Source organism: Taurulus bubalis, assembly GCF_910589615.1.
Source record: "Taurulus bubalis genome assembly, chromosome: 2".
NCBI lineage: Eukaryota > Metazoa > Chordata > Actinopteri > Perciformes > Cottidae > Taurulus > Taurulus bubalis.
This window is the reverse complement of record NC_136590.1, coordinates 10,964,222-10,987,922: the sequence shown is the minus strand read 5'-3', so window position 1 is coordinate 10,987,922 and position 23,701 is coordinate 10,964,222. Positions and strand designations below refer to the sequence as shown.

Sequence of the window (23,701 nt, the reverse complement as noted above, 5' to 3'; positions counted from 1 at the left end):
TGCTCTGGAGTGAGCTAAATCAATTGCAATCAGCTCATTTAACACACCATCTTATTCAATATGAATGTAATTTAATTTAGATTTGACTGGATGTGACATTTTTGGGCAATCCTAGCTGTGAAAGTTTGTGTCACAGGTACTGTCTGGAGATTTTAGTGAGCGAGAGCAACAGCTTGAATCTGCTCCACTCTTAGGGCTCTCTTGTGTTGACAGGCTTATTTTTTAAACACTTAACACTGCATTCAAGGACCTCGACGACTGACACATAAAGCAGGTTCAGGTGTCGTAGCACCGCATGGGACAAAAGACCACACGTGTCGTGTCAGACAGGGACAAGGACGGCATGGAGCAGGGATAAGGTGTCAGAAACTCGTGCACTCTACCTGGGCTCTCCACTACTCATTACTGATACCTAATCTAGGGCTTGATTATCCAACAGTAATCTACACCAGCATGAGATCCAAAGGGAATGCTGTAGCCATACGCTTGCACCATGGTACAACATTATACCGTTTGACTCTGAAACGATGAAAAAAAGTCTAACGCAAAGTACCAATTGAAGATTTTGAATTGTAGTTGCGTCAATATTATTAGCTCGCACTCACTGTACTTTTACCCTTTTAAAACTCACAGTGTTGATTAAAAGTCTGTTTAGATTGAGCCTCTAAAAAAAGCTCTCTTTATGGTTGAATGTATTCCCAGTAAACAAGTTTGTTGTGAGTGACGATTATCCTCTAGTATACTTGCCTACTAAACTCAACACTAACCTCATACTGCCTCACTAAATCTATGACATGGACTTGAAAATACATTTAAAAAATAAGGAGAACTTGTATACATTGAGAAGGTTTACAGGGATATTCATATTTTAATTATATTTGTTTTAATTCAGGAAATTGTGACATTTTCTTGTTTGTTTTCCCATCCAGTTGTTTTAATTATGATTCTTATTTGGCATGTATACTGTGCATTAGCTGATTGTTGCAGCCTGTTTAACTTATGTTGGTCCTGTCTAGTGACTTTAGGCCAGAGGTAGTATGAATAATTTAGTGTATATTTGCATACATTTTTTTATCCATATACTGAATAGCTTTTCAAGCCATTGCAGAAAACAATAGAAAGTTTTGTGTGCTGATGAAAAGCCGTCAAAAAGACAAGTAATGAACTTGTGAATTGATGAAAAACGTCTAGCCTTAAAAAACAACATTATGCTGTATGAGTGCTGGAAATTTCCTTTTCAGTGTTTTAGTTTCTCAGGGAGTAGAAACAAAAGTATTAACAAGCAAACACAATGATATATGTTTATGAAATATGTTTATTTGCTGCTCAAGGAGCAATATGTTAATTTATGATTAAAAAAATATCGATGTTTATGAGAAATAATCAATGCAGTGAAGCGTGATCCTGAAACTCTTTGAGATCAAATGTTAGTCCATTAATTGTGATTAGGAGACTAAAGTCACGTGAGTTGTACTCCTTCTAATACTATGATTATTTAAAAAAAAATGTGACAGGCGGTAATTTCATTTACTATAACTGTCTATGTACCTGTAAAACTTCCATGGAGGTTTGTGCAATAATTAAATGCTGTATTCTTGATATGATGTAAAACAGGAAGGAAAAACGTTTGACGTTTTCAGGGATGTAAATCAACACCAGATCAGTTTTTTGTTTTTTTTTACTTTCAAATTGTATTATGGCTTCACAACAACCAAATAAAATGATGCGTTGTTGGGACTGCTTGACTACCGTAATATGCTACTTTTCATTTTTTTCCTGTATCCTGGGTGTGAGTGTTTGTAATCAAAATTCCAGTTATGTGTGTAAAGCATCATTGTAACAGGAATATAAAGCCATTATCTGATTCATTTGTTTCTGTTGTGTGTTTCACAGCCACGACTATAAGCTATAGTTTCTTCTTGACGATCAATCAGGCTCATCAAAACTCATTAGCACCATTAAATAATTACATGGACAACAACAACTCTCCCCTTAAGGTCCCTTTAGTGACTGTTCTGGAGCTTCCTATCACACAAGTTTGTTTTCACAGAAATGTTAAATGTTCCCATTTTAAAGTCCTTGAAGGACGAGAATACTTTCTTTTTCATAAAATAAGAATATCTTTTGTATAAAATGTATTGTTATATACATATATTGAAAGAAATATGGAATATATATAAATATAGTGTACTTTATATATGAGTAGATTAGTTGATTGACAGGAAAATACAAATCTGCAACTCTTTCGATCATCAATTAATCAATGAAGTCATTTAAAAAGCAAATATGCCCCAACAAATCTCTAGTTGCTTTTGAATTGTTATTTGTTCTGCTTTTCTCTGTTTTATGTCATTATAAGCTGTTTTTTGGACTGAAATACAATTAATTGCTTACTTTAGTTAAATCAAGCAAGTTATGTGATATCATCAAAAGATCCAATTCAGCTTTTAGACCTTAACTTATTTTTGTTTTGTCAGCAACGGTTTCAAAGGCAAATAATTAACTTTAAAACTCAATATTGAAAATATATTGTGGAAAAGCCCAAGAGAGTCTTAGTAGATAGAACAAGTTGGCCTGTGAATAAAAAAAAACATTTGATGGTTTTAAGTTTATGTTTTGGGAGGGACAATGTCAAGGCAGTGTCGAAGACATTAGAAGGGCATTCGGGAGAGATTTTGGGAGAAGGGACAAGGAGAAGTATATGCTCATGACGCAACCCGTCCTCTCAAAGTATAGGCGACATGTTGGTTTAGCACAGTGGTTCTCAAACTTTTTCTGTCACACCCCACTTTGGAGGAAGAAAAATGTTCGGGCCCCACCACCTCAACAAAATTGTAGCAAAATGTGACCACTCCATATATGCTTTTTCAAATCATAGAATAAAGAAAATTGAAATCCCTTTCAAGTAAACCTGATTTCTCCATCAGACAAAAACTAATAACATGTACACTCACTTTGTTAGAAGAATGCAAATAAAGTTCTATCTGTGCAAAAAAAACAATATTTGGCAAATTACTTATTGTTTGAGGCTGCAAATAACCTGTTTTGCACTGAATATATTTTCCCCGATCTCTGTTGTTGTTGCTGCTGTAAACCCCCAGTGCTTTACAGCAGCACATTGCGCCTTAATTACTAAGGATGGGTAAAAAGCAGAGAATAATTTCCCCACTGTGGGATTAATAAAGGATTTAATTTTATTTTTTAAGGATTTTTTGGGGGCGTGTAATACGTCCACGCCCCACTAGAGGGTCGCGCCCCACAGTTTGAGAACCACTGGTTTAGCAGGTGCAGAGGCATTAGAAATGGAGGACAGAAGAGACCTGGAGTAAGAGGAGTCATCCAAACCACTTTCTCAACTTGCAGGACTTCAGACAGCCAAAGGACAAAGAGAAGACATAAGGGAAGGATAGAGGACAGATGATGAGAGTGCAGACAGAAAAGAGGAGTTGGCGGGTCAGTGGAAAGAGTCAGCAGTGTGGACGGAGGAGAGGAAAGATGGACAGAAACACTGAGCTGTGCCACCAGCACGGCTGGGGTAGTGACCTGCAGTGGATGAGGCATTGAGTCAACGTTGGCTGTGGTTGAATCTCACACATGAATCTCCAACAGAACTGCTGGCTATTGAGTTGCATTGTTGGTAATGTAGACACCATGTTTTGACAAAAAGAACAAAAATAATGCATGGTTGCATTGATTTTACTTTATTTCTTTTAAACTGTCCATCGTCATCATTCTTTGAACCGAAATGACAAGCGTAGAATAGTATGAGTGTGAGAAGTCCCTAATTATTTTAGGCCTTTTACCAACAATTTTCATCAAAACAAGAGAAAGTTGAGGGATATGCAGACAACAGTTTTCTTTGTTTTCCAAACTGTTGCTTGTTTTGTTTAGTGTATTACATCAAGCTGGGACTGCAGATGATAATTAGCCTTATGGCTAAATCTGAAACATTAACATAGTGTTGATTTTTCTTAACGTGTTTCAAGACAAAGTTACAAAGTGCAGTGCCTGGGAAGATTCTAATTGAAACAATGTATCACTGCAATTAAAAAAAATCAAGCAAATTAAAATAATTTATTATATTTTCAGCTCCTCAAGCCTCTATTCTTGGAAGTGAACTGCCTCTAACTCATGCCCACTCTGAGGTCATAAACCTGTGACAAGGGGTTGCAGACCCAAAAGGTTAGGAGCATAACTTCTGTATACACCTCTTGACCAGAAGATGGCGCCAAGTCAACATGTTCCCATCAAAACTGCTGATGTCCTGTGCAGTAACAGACTTTCATACAATACACCAAGGACGTTCAGGCTGACATAGAGTTGTCTTGCACTGGATTAATGAGAAAACCATTTGACAACAACCGAATGAGGCTTCCTTCAGCGTAAACAGCAGCGCTGATGTGAATTCATGAAACAACTCTCAGAGAGTACGACAGCAAAGGCTGGAGGCTGTGGGCACGGAGATGACAGGAGGCGTTTGTGCGCGCCCCATGTCACCATGTGAATTTGACCTGCTGCTGGAGTCAGCCCAGTAATGTGTTGATTCAGCTTTCTTACTAGTATGGAATTCAGTTTATTCTGGGTCCATCTTGCCTTCCATAACCTTGTCTCTGCGTTTAACAACTATTTTTGATCTCTTCTCCAATACGCCCATCTTCCTTCTTGGTTTGACTTCTGTCAGATCAGATGAAGACATTCCACGAGTCATCTTTGCATCCAATCTCACATTGTTCTCTCCCCACATCTGATTCCTTCTCTCTGATCCATTCTGTCACGCCGTCCCTCGGGCGATTCCATGTCATTGTTGTTGTCGACCAACATATTTTCTGTTGTCAGTCCAGGGCTTCTAATGATAACGTCCCCAGCAGAAAGCTGACTGTACAAAACACTTGTAGCCCACACTTTCTTTCTTAAGTATTGCTTCTTTTTTTCCCACTATGATTAATCCATCACACTTTGGAAAGCTTCTCAGTTAAGTCTGGACTTTTGCAACTCCCAGTTCAATTGATTCTAACAGGATTGATCCTTCAATTTAGGTCATACGGAGCTGACATTGTTCGGGAAAGAGTACATGCTTTGTCTATTATGATTTAATAGGCAAAAGATAACTTGCTGTCCAACCCAATTTCCAATGACCTCCAGCAGTAAGTGACTGGATGGAAAACCCAATTTACATCTGTAGAGAATGATGACAAATCGCATTTGAGGATCAATGACCTCCTGTTGTACCTCCCTGTCGATATCAACGTACCAGCTGATACAGCCCTTCCCCTCAGAAATAACTGAAGACACTCAACTGTTAAAATGCTTTAAATTGGCAGAGCTATCCGATGATTGCTTTTATTGATACCCTCATTGATTTTTCTCCATTCAATTATGCCTTCGGAGGTGAAAGATAACTTCGTTAAGGAACTCGAGCCTTGTAAAGAGGACACTCTGAATTAGGATGTGGATGTATATGCCAAAATGCTATCAGGCTGATTAGGGCCGTTCCACTCCACTGTGTTTGATTCCTCTGCTGATAGTTTAAGAATACAATCCCAGCCAAAAGTCAAACTAATAGATTTGAGCGGTGGCCCACAGTCAGTTAGCAATAAATGACGATGGAAAGGAGAGGGAAGTGTGGGATGCCTGAGCTGACGTTTGTCCATGTCCTTGAGATGGAACGGTGGAGATAAAATCAAGATTCCTTCGCTTGTAGGTCATCAGCCACAGAATGAACAGTGTTTGAAGTGTATGGGCATATCCTTGAGGAGTTTGAATATCACAAGACAACCCTTCCTCTATTTGGAGGAGCGTGTGTGTTTTCATGAGTTTGCTGCTGATGCTGTAGCAGCTGAGGAAAACTGAACACATGTCTTGCATTGTGATATAATAAAATACTTTATCTTGGAGGGCAAAGTAGTCCACAATGTTATTAAAAGCGTCCGCCAGCAATTTAGTATCACATAGTTAAAGGACTTGAAGCAGCAGAGGCCGAGATATCCTGACTTTGACTTGACTTTTTCCATTTGGAAACTTCTGGTGGCTTTTTCAAGGCCAAGCTATAGATGAATCATATAAGATGTCATCGTCCTGAACGATTCACATGGCTTACTGTACACAGGACTACTCTACAAAAAACCCTGCTACGTAATTCCCACAATATAGCATATTTTTTTGCGAACCTCAACTGTCTCATCTTTCAAACTTCCCACTCCCACCAGCTGTTCACATCATGGGTTATTTTCTGGGGCTTTAGAAAGCTCCCACCATAACTATACAGATGACATTGTACAGCTGTTTTTACAGGCTGAGTAGCGTTCTCCACAACGAGTAAACTGACCTTTATGTGTAAAATTCATGGAGTGCCCCTTAAAGGCAGCTTGTTGAGGAATTGATAGCAGAAGGCTTACAAGCTCCTTATTTGTATCCAAAGCTTGATGGAAGAAGATGAAACAAACTGTTGGTGTCTGTTCAGTCTCAGACTCCGTCTGAAGAAAACATTGTGGTAAATATACAGTATGTGTTGTCTGAAGTGGAGGACACCATAAACTTTGCAATGAACCTCTATGCAAATATTTGAGGATTATCATTTTTTACATGCTTTGCTGCACTGTGAGTGAACAAACAAGTTATCATTTGTTATCAAGATAATCTTACACATGTCCTCGATGACAGGTGGACAAAGACAAAGAACAATAACTTTGAAAAAGATGTGACTTTGTGTGACTGTGGTAGTGATAGTCGGACAACTGGTATTTCCCACACAATTGAGACTTCTTTCTCATTCAACAGCAGACATAACACGGTACATATAGATCCAGTGATGCAACTAATGCACGTGTGCCATTGACTGGGGTCATAAATTGCATGTATTTGCGTGAATTAAGAAAATATATATATTATAAAAGACCATGTGTCCCCATCATTTTTATTTATTAAACAAAATCATCTACAGACATATATACATTTTATATTTATAGCCATTTATAACAATGTCAGTAGGCAAATTGCCTTATGATATTTTACTCTATCTGACTCTATGTCTCTCTCTCTCTCTCTCTCTCTCTCACACACACACACACGCGCGCGCGCACACACACACACGCACACGCAGGCACACCCCCTCTCCTCGCCTTGCACCAGCCCATTTGTCTTCCTCTGCTGATACAATCAAGCTCTCTCCCTCTCCAGACCAGTCTCCAGGACAAAAAAGTCAACGTTTACTCAAATTAGTCAAATCTTCACTCACTTAAAACTTTCAGGACGGTTTTTTTTTTATGCCTGAACGTCTAAATCGCACCCTTTGCTGTCATCCGGCGATGAAGATTGAATACCCCCTCGTGAAGTGGCACTTCTGACGGAGGAGCGGCGCCAAATGAGCGTGAAAATGTGAGGATGCCATGTTTTCAGCCAAGGTAGGGCAATAACGTTACTGGTGAAAGTGTGTTTGAGGAATGACTCATTATAGGGAAAAGACAAGGTGAAGTGCTAGAAATCCCATGAGATTTGTCTTTCTATTTCCCAGGTCAATTCGGCTAAATTTTGTCCAACGCTTTGTTAAATTTAAAGTTACCTAGCTAGTTAGCTAGTTAGCTAGGTAACCTAACTAACCACTGGCTAGCTAACTGTTACTCGTGTTTGCTAGCTTACCTAGCAGCCGCTGATTAACTTAATGTTTACAAGCTTTTTAAGTGACAGCAACATGACAAGTTTGCTTGATAATTATTTATAGGCATTAATAAGCATTATACATACAACATAATTTCGTCAAGGTTAAAACGAAAATAAATAACCAAACTGTGCAAATATGTTATTTTTATTACCATGGTCATTTAGACTTTAACATGTCAGACAAAAATGTCCAGGAACCCAACTCAAATTTATGACAGTAGCTTGTTTCTAAAGATATGAAGCCAAGCGAAACATTTAAAACAGCAAATCTTTCCAAAACGAGACACATTTTTTAACCTAAATAAACTTGGAATCTTTTGTCAAAATAGTTGTCAATCGTTGAAATTCCCATTGATGTATCCACTGATGTGTATGTCCAAGCAGCTGTCTGAAGCTAACATGATACCAAGTATAGCACAACATCTGGTTTGGCATGCTTTTCTTTTTGTAGTATTTGTTTTGAAAATACACTGTCACCTTTATTTTTCCAGTATCTTTTCATCAGTGAACAAGAAAGAAATGATTCGTGAGGATCAGAAGATCATATAAGCTTAAACTGTGACAACTTGAATTAAATGTTACATTTGTATTTTACAATGAAATACATTTAAGATTTTTAAACTAGAGCTAGCTGTAAAGTGAAATTATGCCTAATAAGAATGTGATAAGACATGTCTTTAATGGTGTTCTCATCTCTTTTCTCTTTGCAGGTCGCATGGAGTTTGTAATATCTCTGAATTCTGTCTGGAAAAACAAGAAGGATAGGACAAATAAAACAAAGAAAAGGTAATAAGATTCCCTTCAATATGCAAAGATAGATAGACTTTTTTTACCTATAGAAAAACTGTTAAATATGTTACTGGATCCAGATCAACTTTAGAAACCTGTTATTGTCTTTCTGCTTAGAATATTACTAGTCATGTTAATCAAATCAAAGATATTCAATTCATTTTATTTTGTGTAGCCCAAAATTACAAATTTGCCTCGGAGGGCTGTACAATCTGTACAATCTGACCTGTGCACATTCGACATCCCTGTCCCGGGACCTCACATCGGATCAGGAAAACCTCCCCGAATAATAGAAAAGACGCTTTCACAGATACACTAATATTAAAGTCGGCGTCTCACTGAAAAACTATTACATTCATGGCCTGACCAGTTATGTCGTACATACACATACTATACATCTTGTGTGTGTGGTTTTGATGTCTTTGAGTAGATGGCTCACAAAGTGACAACAAAGTACCCCGTGGGCTCCATGTCTGGATGAACAGTGATGAGAGATGAGGGTAATTAACCTTGCAGTCCTTCGTTGTAGCATTTCCTGGGGACAGAACATTAGTGATTACATTGTTTCCCCTTTCTTCATCTGCACTAAATGCTCAGTGGTGAAGTTGTAGCAAACTTATACTCGGCCATGCTGTGAAATACAGTTTCAAGGCATCTTGATTGCCTAGAGATCTAAAGGGTACCCGTCAGTTTTCTACTTTGTAGTATGTCTCTAATCAAGAAAAAAGTACACCCAAAAACAGCTTTAAAAAAGGAAGTGTATTGTCAGCAAACTACACATTTTTTACAGTCGCCTTTCAAGTTAATAGCAGTTAAGTGTTTCATACTCATGAGATAGATTTTGGGAAGAACATTGCTTTAACTTCTTTGAAGGAAACCACAAACGTTCACGTTCACAGCTTGAAGCCCTCTTAGATAGGCATGTACAAGGCTGGCCGCTTTGTAAAGTAACACTCCTCAAATAGTTCTTTTAATGGCGCTGTAGGAAACTGGAGGCTTTTGGTCTGGGGCAGGGAACCATCTGGGGATAATGCATACATTCAATGTGGCGCAACTAGCAACTTATGTTGCTATTGAGACTCGGCACAGGTCTTGACACTAAGCTATAAAGTCCCGAAGCAGGTCGCCAAACTAACTTGTCCGACATGGAAAATGTAGGCCTATTAAAAAAATGTATCCAATCAACAGGGATTTGGAGAATTTTGTTTTTAATATAATTTATTAACGTACAAAACCTACGGTTAATATGCTCTCCTCAAAGCCACAAGACTACATTGACAGAAACAGTAAGTTTACCTCGCTGATCATCGTTACACACACTTCATTTGAAGCTCGAACCCTAAATTCACAGAGGCAGATGTCAAAACATTCTGGCTCCAGGCGGTGTTTTTTCCCGCTGCCTCGCTCTGTTGTTGCTGCCGTATTTGTGCTCCGAGGTCTGCTCGCTCAAGTCTTACGCTGAGTAGTGGCTTTTTACTTCTTCTTCAGAAACAAACCCTTAAAGAGTCAAATGAAATGTTTCAACACGGAAAAATGGAAAGAGATCATGTTTTTTTTTCTTCACTTGCCTGATCGGACAACTGCATGAGGCTTACCCGAACACAGAGTTTACTTCCCCCGGCCGGGTAAGCGGATAAACGTTAATGCCTATGCCTTTTTTTTTACTAACTTTTGAGTTTGTACTTTCCTTCAAGAGGATCAGTTAGCTAAATATATATTGTTTTGCACATTATCCTGAAGTTAGGTATTACATAGCATCGAACTTAAATACATTTGATGGCCTGTGTTTAAATGTGCTTTCCTCTGCATTCCTGTGCAGAACCATTAATGGCTTTGTTGATGAGCTGAGTGGAAAATTAGCAATTTCAAAGATTGTTTCCAGTTTCTTGCCATCCACGAGACTTGTGTTTGGGTGGTGATAGCTGTGCTACTGGCCCTCCAAATAGTACATTACACAACATGGCCAGATGTGCAGTTTTAGAGGGCATGTGACTCTTAATGAGACAGGCAGGACTGTTTTACAGAGTGAGACATAAGGAAGCATGTTAACAGCAGCTGGACTTGGTTTCATATGATTTTTTTTGTTTCTTTTTTTTAAATAGACTGTCACACTGACTCAACACGACAGTGTGTCAAGTATGCCTGTTATAAATGATGTGTCAGTGAGAGAAATTGTAAGTGGCATAGCATCGATATAAGTGCGGCAGCCCTCAATATGCACTGGTATAAATGCATTTTAATCTGGGATTGGCTGAGTTTTGCTTGATAAAATATAAAGTCACTTTATTCTCAATTTGTAATAAGTAGGGCAAATTAGGGCAGCAACTAACAACTATGAGCGTTATCAATTCAACATCACACATGCAGACATTGTCTGCCGCACAGAAGTCTAAACCTTTTAGATTTCCTCTTACATGAGGGACTCGTGGAGTCTGCTGCGTGCGTTTTGGACAGATGGATGTCTGCAGGTTCAACAGAGATTGTTCAGGGTTTGGTTACAGTATCAGGTGGTGTAGTTCAGTAGAGAGAGAAATTATCATTTGAATTCGAGAGAGGAAAGTATACTTTCTACACTAATTTCAATCATACATACTGTTTCATTCTTTGTTTTTTATGTGCGTGTGTTGCTTGATCCCTATGTAGCCGGCTAGCAAGCCATCGACTTTGCTACTGTTTTATAGCAATTATTTACCCCAGCCTTTTCTAGCTAATTACAGCATAAAGACATGTGTTTGCATGAAGCTGAGCCCTTATTTAAAGCTACTATATGGCAGTCAATGTTGTTGTTGTGTTGTTTCCATCCATCTGTGAAAATCATGCTGTTCTTTGTATGTGAAAAACAATCTATGCAAGAGTAAAAACACATTTAAAACTAAAACAAACAACTTTTTATTGTTTTATCTCCTATTAAAGGAGAAGTGGATAATTACATATATTAGTCTACCAATACTTATAATGTCTGATAATAATGTCTTATACTTAAGTGCTAGTTCCATGATGATAATCAGGGACTAGCTTTACTTCTATTTTTGTTTTCTTTGAATTCATTTCAAATTCCTTAGGGGTTAATTGTTGGTTAAGTTTGAAGTTTATTCATATTCCACAGCTGATAGAAACCTGATAAGGAAAGGTCTGACAGTTTTCATTTACTGAAGCAACAACTCAACAAACCACAAATGATGACTTTTGAAATGATGTACTGCAATGCATTGCCCTTCATACCCTGGGTATCAACACTACTCCTTATGTGGAGTACTTCCTCCACAATCATGAATAATCATCTTAATTCAGTAATTTCTTATTTTTTCTTATTTTTAGCTTTTAATCTATGGAACGTCTGGATGGTCTGACATAGTAACAATCTCATTTAGAAGGCCAATTGGGGACGTTAAGTTAACACCAGCAATAATGGTTACACATTCCATCGTTGTCATTACTCTTCCTTTTGCGTACTAATGCCAAGGGTATGTTGAGACAGAAGCTTTAGGTCATAACTATTAAAAGAATCAAGGATAAATGGGTTGTTAATGTGGAGAAATTCACCATGTATACTGTAGGAAAGACAAAGTCCTCAAAAGGGCACTGACAAAATACTCAGAGGAGGAGTGTGTGCTGTCATCATTTGCAGATTTAAAACGTGTCTATTTATTTTGTGGTTGGGGGAAAAGAGACGAATTGAGAGAAGCAATAAATAATGAGAGAGAATAATAAATACTTATTTTTGTTTTTCTCACCACATATCAGATACTTTTAAGAAGGAAAGAGTGCCCGTAAAGTGATTTATTATATTGAGTTCTGGGTAGATATTTTGCTTGTCTGTAAATGGCAAACATATTTTACTATAAGAAGGTCTAAATTATTTAATTGTATTAATGTGGGTTTCATCCTTTCTTTTTTCTCCACAGGGAAGTAACAGGAGGTGTATGTTGCCTCTCACTGTAGTTTCCCTGCAGCTACCATGAGTTGGAGTTTCCTGACTCGCCTGCTGGAAGAAATCCACAACCATTCGACATTCGTGGGCAAGATTTGGCTCACCGTTCTGATAGTTTTCCGCATCGTGCTGACGGCCGTAGGAGGGGAGTCCATCTACTACGATGAGCAGAGCAAGTTTGTCTGCAACTCAGGCCAGCCAGGCTGTGAGAACGTCTGCTATGACGCCTTCGCTCCACTCTCACACGTCCGCTTCTGGGTTTTCCAAATCATCCTGTTGGCCACACCGTCACTCATGTACCTGGGCTATGCTGTCAACAAGATTGCTCGGGCAGAGGAGCAGACAGACAGCGGGGGAGTGATGGGATTTTCGCAGAGGAAGCCCAGGAAGCCCTATCTTGCAGGCAGAAAGCAGCACAGGTGCATTGAAGAGGCCGAGGATGACCAAGAAGAAGACCCGATGATCTATGAAATGGCAGAGGTAGATAGTGATGGTGGTGAACCAGTGAAAGGACACAGTGGTGATGGACTAACAAAGGCCAAGGTGCGCCACGACGGGCGCCAGCGTATCAAAGAGGATGGACTGATGCGTATTTATGTCCTTCAGCTCTTGACCCGCACCATGCTGGAGGTGGCTTTCTTGTTCGGACAGTATGTCCTGTATGGATTTGCTGTGCCTCACACCTACGTGTGCTCAGACCTGCCCTGCCCTCACAGTGTGGACTGCTTTGTGTCACGACCCACTGAGAAAACCATCTTCCTTCTCATCATGTACACGGTCTCCCTGCTCTGTCTGGCACTCAATATATGGGAAATGCTTCACCTGGGCATAGGTACCATCTGTGAGATCGTACGCTCCCGCCGGGTGCAGCTCCCCGACGATGAGCAGTACGGGCTGACACGGGCACAAGTAGCTCTTAATGAGGCGGGCCTGAGCGGAGATGATTACAGAAGCTACCCTTTTTCTTGGAATGGACCATCAGCTCCACCTGGGTACAACGTCGCCATCAAGCCTCTTCTGGTATCGAAAGGGCACCACGTCAAGCCACTACCCATCACTGACATCACTCATTCCAAGATGACATGCCGGCAGAACCACGTGAACATTGCTCAAGAGGAGCGTCAGCAGTACACCAATAACCATGAAAACCTGTCCACAGGAGGGATGGGAGATGCCTCCAGGTGTGTTCATATGGACATCCGTCAGCCTCAGAACAAGCTGGAGGCTGACAATCCGACCAGCAGCCAGTCACAGAGCCACAGTAACAACCAGAGCAAGCCTCACCGTGAACATAAACACCGGCAGGCCTCCAAACACTCCAGCAAGGCAGATGCGAACAGAGGCAGCAGCAGTAGCAATAGCAGCAAATATGGAGTCATCAAGGGTTCTGAGTGGATCTGAAATACAGACTTTTGACTTTTGTTGTTTTTAAACTAATACCAAGAGGTATTATGTTTGTGTGTCCATACTGTATGTAAACAATTAACACGGCACCCAGTTTACATTCTTTTCAGTAATATTCATACCATTATGAATGATGATGTATGTCTGGTGATTATAAGTGATTAATCGTGTCAGGGTCTATCTTGTGCCACTGTCATGTGAGGATCACACAAATAAATCATTGGCCACAAAAAAATAGACCTAAACAGCCCCAGGGATAATAACTGATGCATGCAAAAAATATAAATTACAGATTTATATGAATACTTTCAGCCCCAGGGCATTAGTATAAAGGTTTGAGCAGCCTTAAAACTCAACAGTACAAGACTGATTCTGCCACTAGTATGTAAGCCTTTGAGCCGGATACTTGTGTGTTGCCGCTGTATACAACAAACACAAAGTGAAAGAATATTATATTTTGTTAAATAGCTTTTGCAGGAAGATGTTGGTGCTGTCTTTGATTCCCTGTGAATATGCAGAGGCGTCCATGCTGTAAACCAAGGTGCCTTACTTAAACAAAGTGCTGCTTCCTATTGACTCTGCATCCCTTTAACTGTCACAAAATGTCATCATCACACCCAACATATATCATCACTATGGACTGAAAGCAGAAGCTCAGTCCTACTGTCTGTTTGACTATTTTCAATAAGTTTGTTTTATCATTTGTTAACAATATTATTGTTTCTGAGTATGCAAAATGGTATTGTTATTTTCACCAAACCAGGTTTGATGGGGATTGATTGTTTTTTTATCAGCTGTGAGATAAATGAGAGAGACAGTTGATAGTTTCAGAGTGTTTTCTGTGTATTTTTTGGCACGAGAAAAGAAGTTCAATGGAAGTGTTTGTTAAAAGATGTCATTACCTAACCCTGTTGTTTGAACTGTTGTCAGTGTCTTATGGTCAAGCTGTTACAATATTACATATTTTGGTTTGTGTGAAGTTCTCACTATGAAGTTCTGCACCATTCGTTTTTGATGTTGACATTACGAAACAATCAGTGCATCTGGTCTGTATGCTTGAGGCCTGTGTAAATAGTTATTTGTCATCAATACATACTTTGAATTGCAGATTTTCAAATTGAAATGCCATTAAGGTAGTATTTTGCACTGTGCCGTTTTAACAAAAAATTCATGTTTTGAATAAAGAATTGTTATTTGTTATGTATTCTGTGTCTAATGTTTAACAAGGATGGTGGCATGACAGTATAAAACAAGTATTGTAAATTTGAATCATCCAATGGGTGGAATGTTGAATCTTAATTGAGTTTACTGTTTGTACAGTCACATTGCCCCCTGCTGGGCAGGAAGGGATAACATTTTAACTATCTTCCTCTTCAATAGACTCGCTTTGATCCCCAAGATTATGATCCGTGTTAGTTTTAGTATTTTAAGATAATCTTACACATTGATCACTAAGGTAATATAAAGTCATTATATTGTTTAAAAATGTTATGCAGACTAATATGCTTTTTATTGTTTATTTTGAAAGCAGCAACACATGGCTCGGGCAATGGTGACCAAATATGCTAAGGTTTTTGGTCATTTTTTTCATTTCAAGATTTCAAATGTGGGATACTTAGGCTAAGTTACTAAGTACTTAATAATAGTATAAATAATAATCACTTTAAGTACAACACATGTTTTGTTCTTAAACTATCTCTGTGTCTGAGAGAGAGGTCACAATTGATCATACTGTGTAGTTGTTTTCTAAGGTATCTTTGTGTCTACGTGTTTGCTGTATGAATATTTAGAAATAGTTTACAAATTGCACTCAGTCTAAAAACTGATGATACTGATACACTCAGCTGGTCCTCCACTACAGAGACTTATGACTAAAGGTGCATCATATTTACTGGCTGAGATAAATTCTTCTCATTATGTGTGATCTTCTTTCTTTTTCCAAACTGCAAAAGCATAGACGTATGAATATATCAGAAATAATTGACAGAACACGGGATTCATGTTACCCATCCATGGGGCAAACGGGGCAAAGCAGAGATCATGCTGCCGCTCCATCACTTGTGATGCGTTAAAGGCCGGTCGTAAAACTCACAATACAATCCTCGACTTTGTGAAAATACATGACGCTTGAGAGGTTGACTTGTGAGCAGCTGTCTGATAACCAGACTGGATTTCAATTTAATTTCACAACATCGCTACACCACAAACATCACAATTTCAATCGCCGAATAAAACAATCTAAAACATGGGTTATGGTTACTATTGAGAAGTCTGAAGCCAACTTAATATGGCAACGTTTCTTACGGATGTGACGTCAACGTTACGTTCACATCTCTGCGTCCAGTGTTTTTAAAAAAGCGGCGGTCGGTTGCTCCTCGCGCACCTTTTAGTGAATCAATAGCATTTATTTCTTTATTACAGCACAGTATTACAACGTAAGTGGGTGGTATCTCTTTCTTTCTTTTTGCCCCGACGAGAATGAACATTAAACCTCATAACAAACTAACTTAAACGGTTGTTTGGGGGCCCATACGTTGTTTATATCGAGGAAAGCTAACGCTAAGCTAGCTACAGTTAACGTAGCGTTATGCTAACTAGTTACAGCTAAATTTGCTAACTAGCCGGAGAGATGACGACCTTATTAAAACCGTGTGTGTTGTTCTGTTGTAGTGAACTAACTTCACATGCTTGATCTACAAAATGCTTCGACGTTTAACCGGAAGACTGCAACAACCTTGTTTTGAGCAAACTACTTACACTGGTCTATTTATTTTTCATTCGTACGTCAGGTTAACACTGGGTTAACCGTACGATTACATTTTATTGACAAAGAGAACGAGTCCCATATATCACGTTAGCTATATTAATATATTTTTTATTAATAAAATAGAATGATAGTGATAAGATAGAGACAACGAGGTGAGGAAAATGTCAGTAAGCTCAAAAGTGATGACATAAATTGTAAACATATGACGAGCTGTGTGTAAAAGTAAGTGACATCTCCAATAACATTTTACAAATGCAATGACGTGTGAGAAATTAGATAAATAGATATAATATCATAAAGTAAGAATATAGCACGATCTACATATTCACTACCGTTCAAAAGTTTGGAGTCACTTAGAAATGTCCTTATTTTTCAAAGAAAAGAACTGGGTTTTTTTTTCAATGAAGATAACATTAAATTAATCAGAAATACACTATATATTGTTAATGTGGTAAATGGTTATTCTAGGTGGAAACGTCTGTTTTTAAATGAAATATCTACATAGGTGTTTAGAGGCCCATTTCCATCAACTATCTCTCCAGTGTTCTAATGCTACATTGTGTTTGCTCATCGCCTTAGAAGACGAATGGATGATTAGAAAACCCTTGACAACCCTTGTGCAATTATGTTAGCACAGCTTAAAACAGTTATGCTGGTGAGAGAAGCTATACAACTGGCCTTCCTTTGAGCTACTTGAGTATCTGGAGCATCACATTTGTGGGTTTGATTATACTCTGAAAATGGCCAGAAAAAGAGAACTTTCATGTGAAACTCGCCAGTCTATTCTTGTTCTTAGAAATCAAGGCTCCTCCATGCGAGAAATTGCGAAGAAACTGAAAAATTGTCTGGGTGACCCCAAACTTTTGAACGGTAGTGTATGAAAAAAGGGGATTGTGTTTGGCTCAATAGCAGCATTATTCGTATAGAACAGTCGTGAATACCTTGCATTACGTTACCCAAAGAACAACATTATCAAAACAAATTACTAAACGTTGTTAGTAAAACAGATTTTTATATATAGACTCTGGCTTTTTAACGAGATATTGTTTTTTATTCGCGCTCTGTCAAGTGTGTATGCAGAATTATAACCTTGAATTAACACATACATTGCTCTTTTTTTTGTTTTGTTTTTCTGTAAAGTTGTAAGCTCCTTTACTGCACCAGGATCATGCAGCACCAGCAGTATGCAGAGGAGCTGGGCCTTCTGGGCTCACTCTGTCCTGGGCAGAAGAAGCTGGAGGGGAAGACCTTCTACCTGGACAGTCTAAAGAAACGCCCAACAGCACTGCTTTTGGAGGCCATATCTCTTCTGGGAGGGGTAAGCATGTGTATACAAAGCATGATGCTTGTGGATCCTATGCTGTGAACATTGGTTTTGTTATTTTTACAATAATTGTTATCAGGGATTGATCTAGGCTGTGACATTTTAGGTTTGCACACATTTGTCTGCCTACAAAGTTAGATAAGATATGATATTCCTTTATTAGTCCCGCAGTGGGGAAATTGCAGGATTACAGCAGCAGAGAGGTAAAGTGCACTCAAGAGACACATAGTAAAATAAAAAAATAATTTAAAAAAGTAATATAAATAAACAGGAATAAAAACATTTAAAGAACAAACAAAGTTAGAGAATAATCATGTTTGCCTGATCAGTGGCAATAAATGGTGTTATTAGCTCAGTTTTTAAGACATTGTAGTAGCCAAAAGCATTACTAACATATTACATCATAGAGCAACCAACTATTTTCAGAAACGATTTGTCGTTTTACCAAAATAGTTATCAAATAATTTTGAATGCATAAATGGAAAATGTTCAGCCTCTGAAATATGGAAATTTCTGAATGTTTTGGATTGACAAAAGAATTTCAAATAATACTATTTACTTGGTTAACATACCTACTGAAGTTCAGGTTTGACTATGCACAAGGGAAAAGATAAAGGTCTGGCTTTGACTCAAGTCTCCCAGCAGAAACTGATAAGCAGATGCGTTTTTTTTCTTCTTATTCTGAAGAGGGTCGAGAGTTTCCTGCACAAAGATGTGTGTTTTGTCGTGACTGGAAGCCAAGATGGCCTGAAGGAGCAGAAGTGTACAGATACTAAAGCAGAGACAAAGGGGACGAGTGAAGAAGCCCAACGTCCTATTATGCAGCGGGAGAGCATCCTCAGCAGTGACAAGCGGCGACCAGGAACTCCTAGACCAACGGTACTAAGCATCACCCATGAAAAATATGAAATATAATGTAATCAATTTAAATATAATTTAACCTGATAATCGGCAAAAAAAAAAATCACAAAAGGGTAATTTACACATACTACTAGTGTAAATTGTTGCATATTTATATAAGAAATTATACAACAAATACTACATATTTCCACTCAAAATGATTACCCTTTTAAACATTCTGACTCTTTTCCATGACAAACTCATTTGGACAATACCCCACTAGATGTGTTATAGGCTAGAATTAATTGTATGTCTGTGCTGTATTTTTCTCTTCAGGCTTGTGGCAGCCGTGGGAAGGCCCTCCTTGAAAAAGCCATGCGCAACAACGTGAGTGTCAGTGCAGTCGTAATATGGTTTTTCGCTCAAATCTGTGGGCTTTATGTTTTGTGAATATTTGGGATACACTGAAGACTGACATGGTTTGTTATCTTGAGTTGATTCTGATGGATCTGTATTGTAGGAACGACTGCAGGGGAACAGTGTTTTGGCCAATGCCCGATCATGGGGAGTGAAGATTTTGTATGTGGATGGTATCCTTTTGACTCATAACGTGATTTGATACAAACTCTAATCTGTCTTATTAGTTCACCTCTATAGTGCAGTGAACCTCTGCTCACAGCAGATGGCACCATATGAGTGCTTATGTTTTATTCTGTCTTTCTGTGTCTTACTGATACCAGCTGAAAAAGCCTGCAGTTAACCAGCATAGCAATGTCACATTCTTAATTCCAGAAAGCGTGTGAAGGTTTTTTTGTATTGTTCCTTAATGTTGTATCAGATGTCCTTTTGTATTTGAAACAGTTGACTCGAGAGAGCTTCAGTGCTGTCCACAAGAGGCCGGAGGTAAGATGTTTGGGCTGAATGTCTTTTCACTTCATTAGACGTTAAAATGTAACAGTTACATTTTTTTAAAACAAGCAAGTAAATAATTTATGAATTATTTAGTGAAAATGTTGCAGTTCTAAAAAGATAGTTCAATTCAATAAGCTTCCATTAAAATGTGATAAATTGTACATCAGCCTTTTCTATTAATTATTGATGAGTCTTAATTGAATTCTTTCTTTTTTTAATGCAGAGGACTCCCACCAAACAACAAGGTTGTCATGTTGTCAAAGGTTAGTTTATGCATATGTGCTGCTAATGGGTCTATTTCCCAACAATATTGTATTTCTGTGAGTATAAGTGCTTATTTAATTGTGCGTCTGTTCTCCTGCTCTACAGCTGCAGCGTTGAGGTCTCCCTATCTTAAAATTGAAGACATGAGCAGGTGACTTTCATCCCTCATTCAGAGCAGTTTGTTTTTTTGTTTATTTTCTCTGTAGCAAGGGTGAGGGGATTTAAATCCAAATATAACTGTGCACTTGGGAAACAGCAGCCGTCTGTCTGGCTCTCTAAGAATTCATTCTTCATTCCTGAGGGAAATATCTGGCTCTTAAGCTGCTAAATGCTCCACTGTGTTCGCCAGCTAGTCCCTCACTGTGTCTGTCTGCTGTTTGGTGCTGAGCAGGTACATAGGCTTTGTAGAGCTTTTCTTGTTGCAAAAACAGCTATGTTTTGCATCTGGAAAATATGCTATGAGAGCAGTGAGACTAAACCAAAACACTAAAGGTTTGGGTCAGACAGCTAAAGAATCAGCTGAAAGTCTCTATCAAACCCCTTAAAGCCGAGGGGACCTGCAGATTGAGGTGATAATTCTCTGTTCACATTGTTTTCACATTGTGATTTGATACATGGTTAGTGGAAAATATTAGATATAGCTGCTTTCATTCTGTTTTTGATTCCAAAATGAATAGAAATATATTTTCTTGCCTGCCAATGTTCATGTAATGGTGGTTTAGTATCAGATTAGATCCTTTTTCTGCAGTTCAAGCGTAATGACCTGTCCCTGTGTTTCTGCCCTTCTTACCCCACTGGGTGCTAGTTGTGGAGGTTTACATTTCAGCCCAGATGATGTTCTTAATTGAACCTGTTGTTGAGTCCCATCATGTAACGCGACAAGCCCTCCCCAGTGATGCTGCGCCCCAGGAGCCCAGAACTCAAGCGGATACAATTTCTATTCGATGAAGCTTTGCAAGCTCCACTGCCTATTCCTGCAGGGGATCTGTATGTGTTAACAGGTCTTTTCATTTGCCCTCTCATTTCAGTTAATTGAAGTGCTCTGGCTAATGTGTGTAGGCCATTGCTGTGAGAGAACCATGACATCTGAAACATTTGAATATCAGCCTGTTAATCTCACATTAAGTTTTGCAAAGGGGATTGAAATAATTTAAATTGTAAAATATGATGATGATAATTAATTTGATTTATATTTTGTTTATTAAATCATGTTGTTTTCTTATCTAACCAGGCGATACAAGCCCTTGCATATGCAATCTATGATCTTCCCCACTCTGTGGTACTCGGGCCGATTTAGTCCCTTTGAATCTCCACCTCCTCTGTTTGAAGAGCAGGCACTGCCAGGAGAGAATAAAACCAGGTTTGTTTAACTGCTATTATCTGAAGGATATTAAGATGTTTTTTTTTTTTTCTAACAAACATATCGGGTTTAAACGTATATAATGAAAGATTTATCCTGATTGTTTGTAAATTAGGGAGACGAAAAAAGTTGAAAGCAGCATTCAGGACAATTCTCAAACCACACTCGGCTGTAATACTTCACTTTGCAAGCCACGCAAAAAGGAAGTGTCTTACTGTGAATGCTGTCATCAACCCTTCACTAATCTGGAAGAGGTGAAAATCTTTAAGAATGACTTTTGTTGTTATGCTGCATTTTTTTTTTGTTGCTATAATTGTTTGGTTTATATTTACATATTTGACTGGTTGTCTTTGTTGGTCCTTGCAGCACTTGCAGTCTGATCAGCACCGTGCTTTTGTTCTGGATGCCTCGAACTACAGTGTGGTGGACCAACTCGTCACTGAGATGTTTCCAGGATTTAACCCAAATCCAGCTCAACAATCGGATGAAACACTGAACCGGTGAGTTGTGGTCATTGCATACAAATGTCCTAATGTTGTGAAATTCTTGTTATTTTCTTCTTCACTGGACCACAGTGAGTTTTCTGTGTTGAAACTGTTTTTTTTGTGTGTTTTCTATGTTCCCTCCACTAGACCACCGACTCCTTTGTCCATCTGTGAACTGGAGCATCTCACTGATGCTGAGACGGAGCATGCCGTTCAGGACATGCATAGACAAAGTTCATCATTCCATGTTCACCTCTCCAGTCCTGCTGGGGGGCCTCGTTCATCTGGACCCGCCAGCCCATCACTAGGAGTTGAGTTTCCCTTCCTAAATCCACCGGACACCCGACCTCCTCCTGACATCCAGCCTTTCAGTCCCAACACAAACTGCCAGCTCTCTGACGACTATTCTCACGCTTCAAGTCCAGCTATGCCTGTTTTGGATAAAGAACCACAAGCTCACAACTCAGCCAGTCAGCAGCCTGATGATCAACGCCTCTCCCCATCCCCTGACCCTTACTCCCTGCCTCCGGTCCTGAGCCCACAAGTCCCTTATACCTCCTACAATATGGAGCCGCACTGCCCGTACTCGGAGCCACCTGTCCTCAGTCCTCAGCAGTACACTGCAGAGGAGGATGTGGAAGCACACTCTTGGGACTTGGACACCGGAGTAAGTGTGTCTCAGGATGTCCCTGATCCTTTCGCCACAATACATTTTCCTTCTGTGGCTTTGACAAATGCAGAAGGAGTAAAGCGATCAAACCAAGAAAGTATTTTGGGATTAAGTGAGATCATATGTTCCACCTATGGTTTGGAGTGGATTACGCTGTTGTCACGTAGATCTCGGTCCCTTCCTCGACAGATGGCGACGATGCCAAACCCCAAAAAGCGCTGTAGATCAGCCAGCCCAGAACATAGCCGGAGCAAAAGAAGGCGGATTGCAGCGGAATTTGGCTACAGAGGTAGCTGGATTAAACAAGTGCATACATCTGCCAAACCAAAAAGTGACATTATGGCAAAACCTGAGGGCTGTTCATTGTTTGACAAAGTCTCTTGTCAGATAATTCAGTCCAGCTCTAACCTAAAGGTTTCTTCCACATGCACTGCGGGAAGCTTTGGTTCAGAAGAGACTTTTACCATGTTTTCTGTTCCTACAGTACACAATTTCACTCAGGCAACAAATCAAATGGTCATTTTAGGTCAGGGTAGCACTTCCGTAGCTGATCATCCATCACGGCTACTCTCCTCAAAAGCAAAGACTTGTGATCCTCCCCTTCAGCTCCCCATTGACAACATGTACAGTGCGTTTTCAAGTCAATGTTCACTATCCCACTCCACCTCCGTGTGCATCGAGTCGAGCCTGGTCCCAGACTTGGCCATGCTCTCTCCAACGTCATCAGACTCTGACTGGGACTGCGGCCTGCTGTCACGACTCGGACCTTCCCTCGCCGCTCCACTGTCACCCCCCGAGCAAAGCGGTGAGCTGGACAAGAAGCTCCTCAACATGCCGTGCACCTGGATGCACGACACCAGCTACGAGTCACGACTACACACCGTCCTTCAGCCGTCACCCCCAGCCACCTCGCTGTGTGCTGAAGAAGTGGACCCTTCAGCGTTTTCCAGGACTGTAGTACAGATTGTTGAGGTTCAGCATTGATGATTATTGTCTTGGTCATTTTAAAGAACTGCAAGAACCACTACTTGGAAGCGGTGTGAGGCAATGGGAGTAGTGCGTTTTTACATGGCAGCGGCATGTCTAACAGGGAGAAAACGATTGGCAGCACTTGAACTCATCGAAACAAGTAAATGTAAAAGTGTACACTGAATAAATATTTAAATCTTAGTGCAAACTCAAATGATATATTTAGCTGTTTTTACAGATGCAGATTTTTATTTTGTATATTTTTTTGTTGAGGTAGATGTTCCTCAGTGGATGCATATTCCTATGAATTTGAAGAGAGTCCATTATCGT

At 39.4% G+C, this 23,701-nt stretch overlaps 1 protein-coding gene across 1 annotated transcript; it reads left to right on the top strand.

Annotated features, from left to right (window-relative positions):
- Positions 1-12,403: 12,403 nt before the first annotated feature.
- On the top strand, positions 12,404-13,777 carry LOC306753596 (gap junction gamma-1 protein-like; the record flags this gene model as incomplete). The annotated part of the gene is made up of 1 exon (XM_079237484.1): positions 12,404-13,777. One exon carries the CDS (start codon positions 12,404-12,406, stop codon positions 13,775-13,777), a length of 1,374 nt encoding a protein of 457 aa, XP_079093610.1.
- Positions 13,778-23,701: the final 9,924 nt, after the last annotated feature.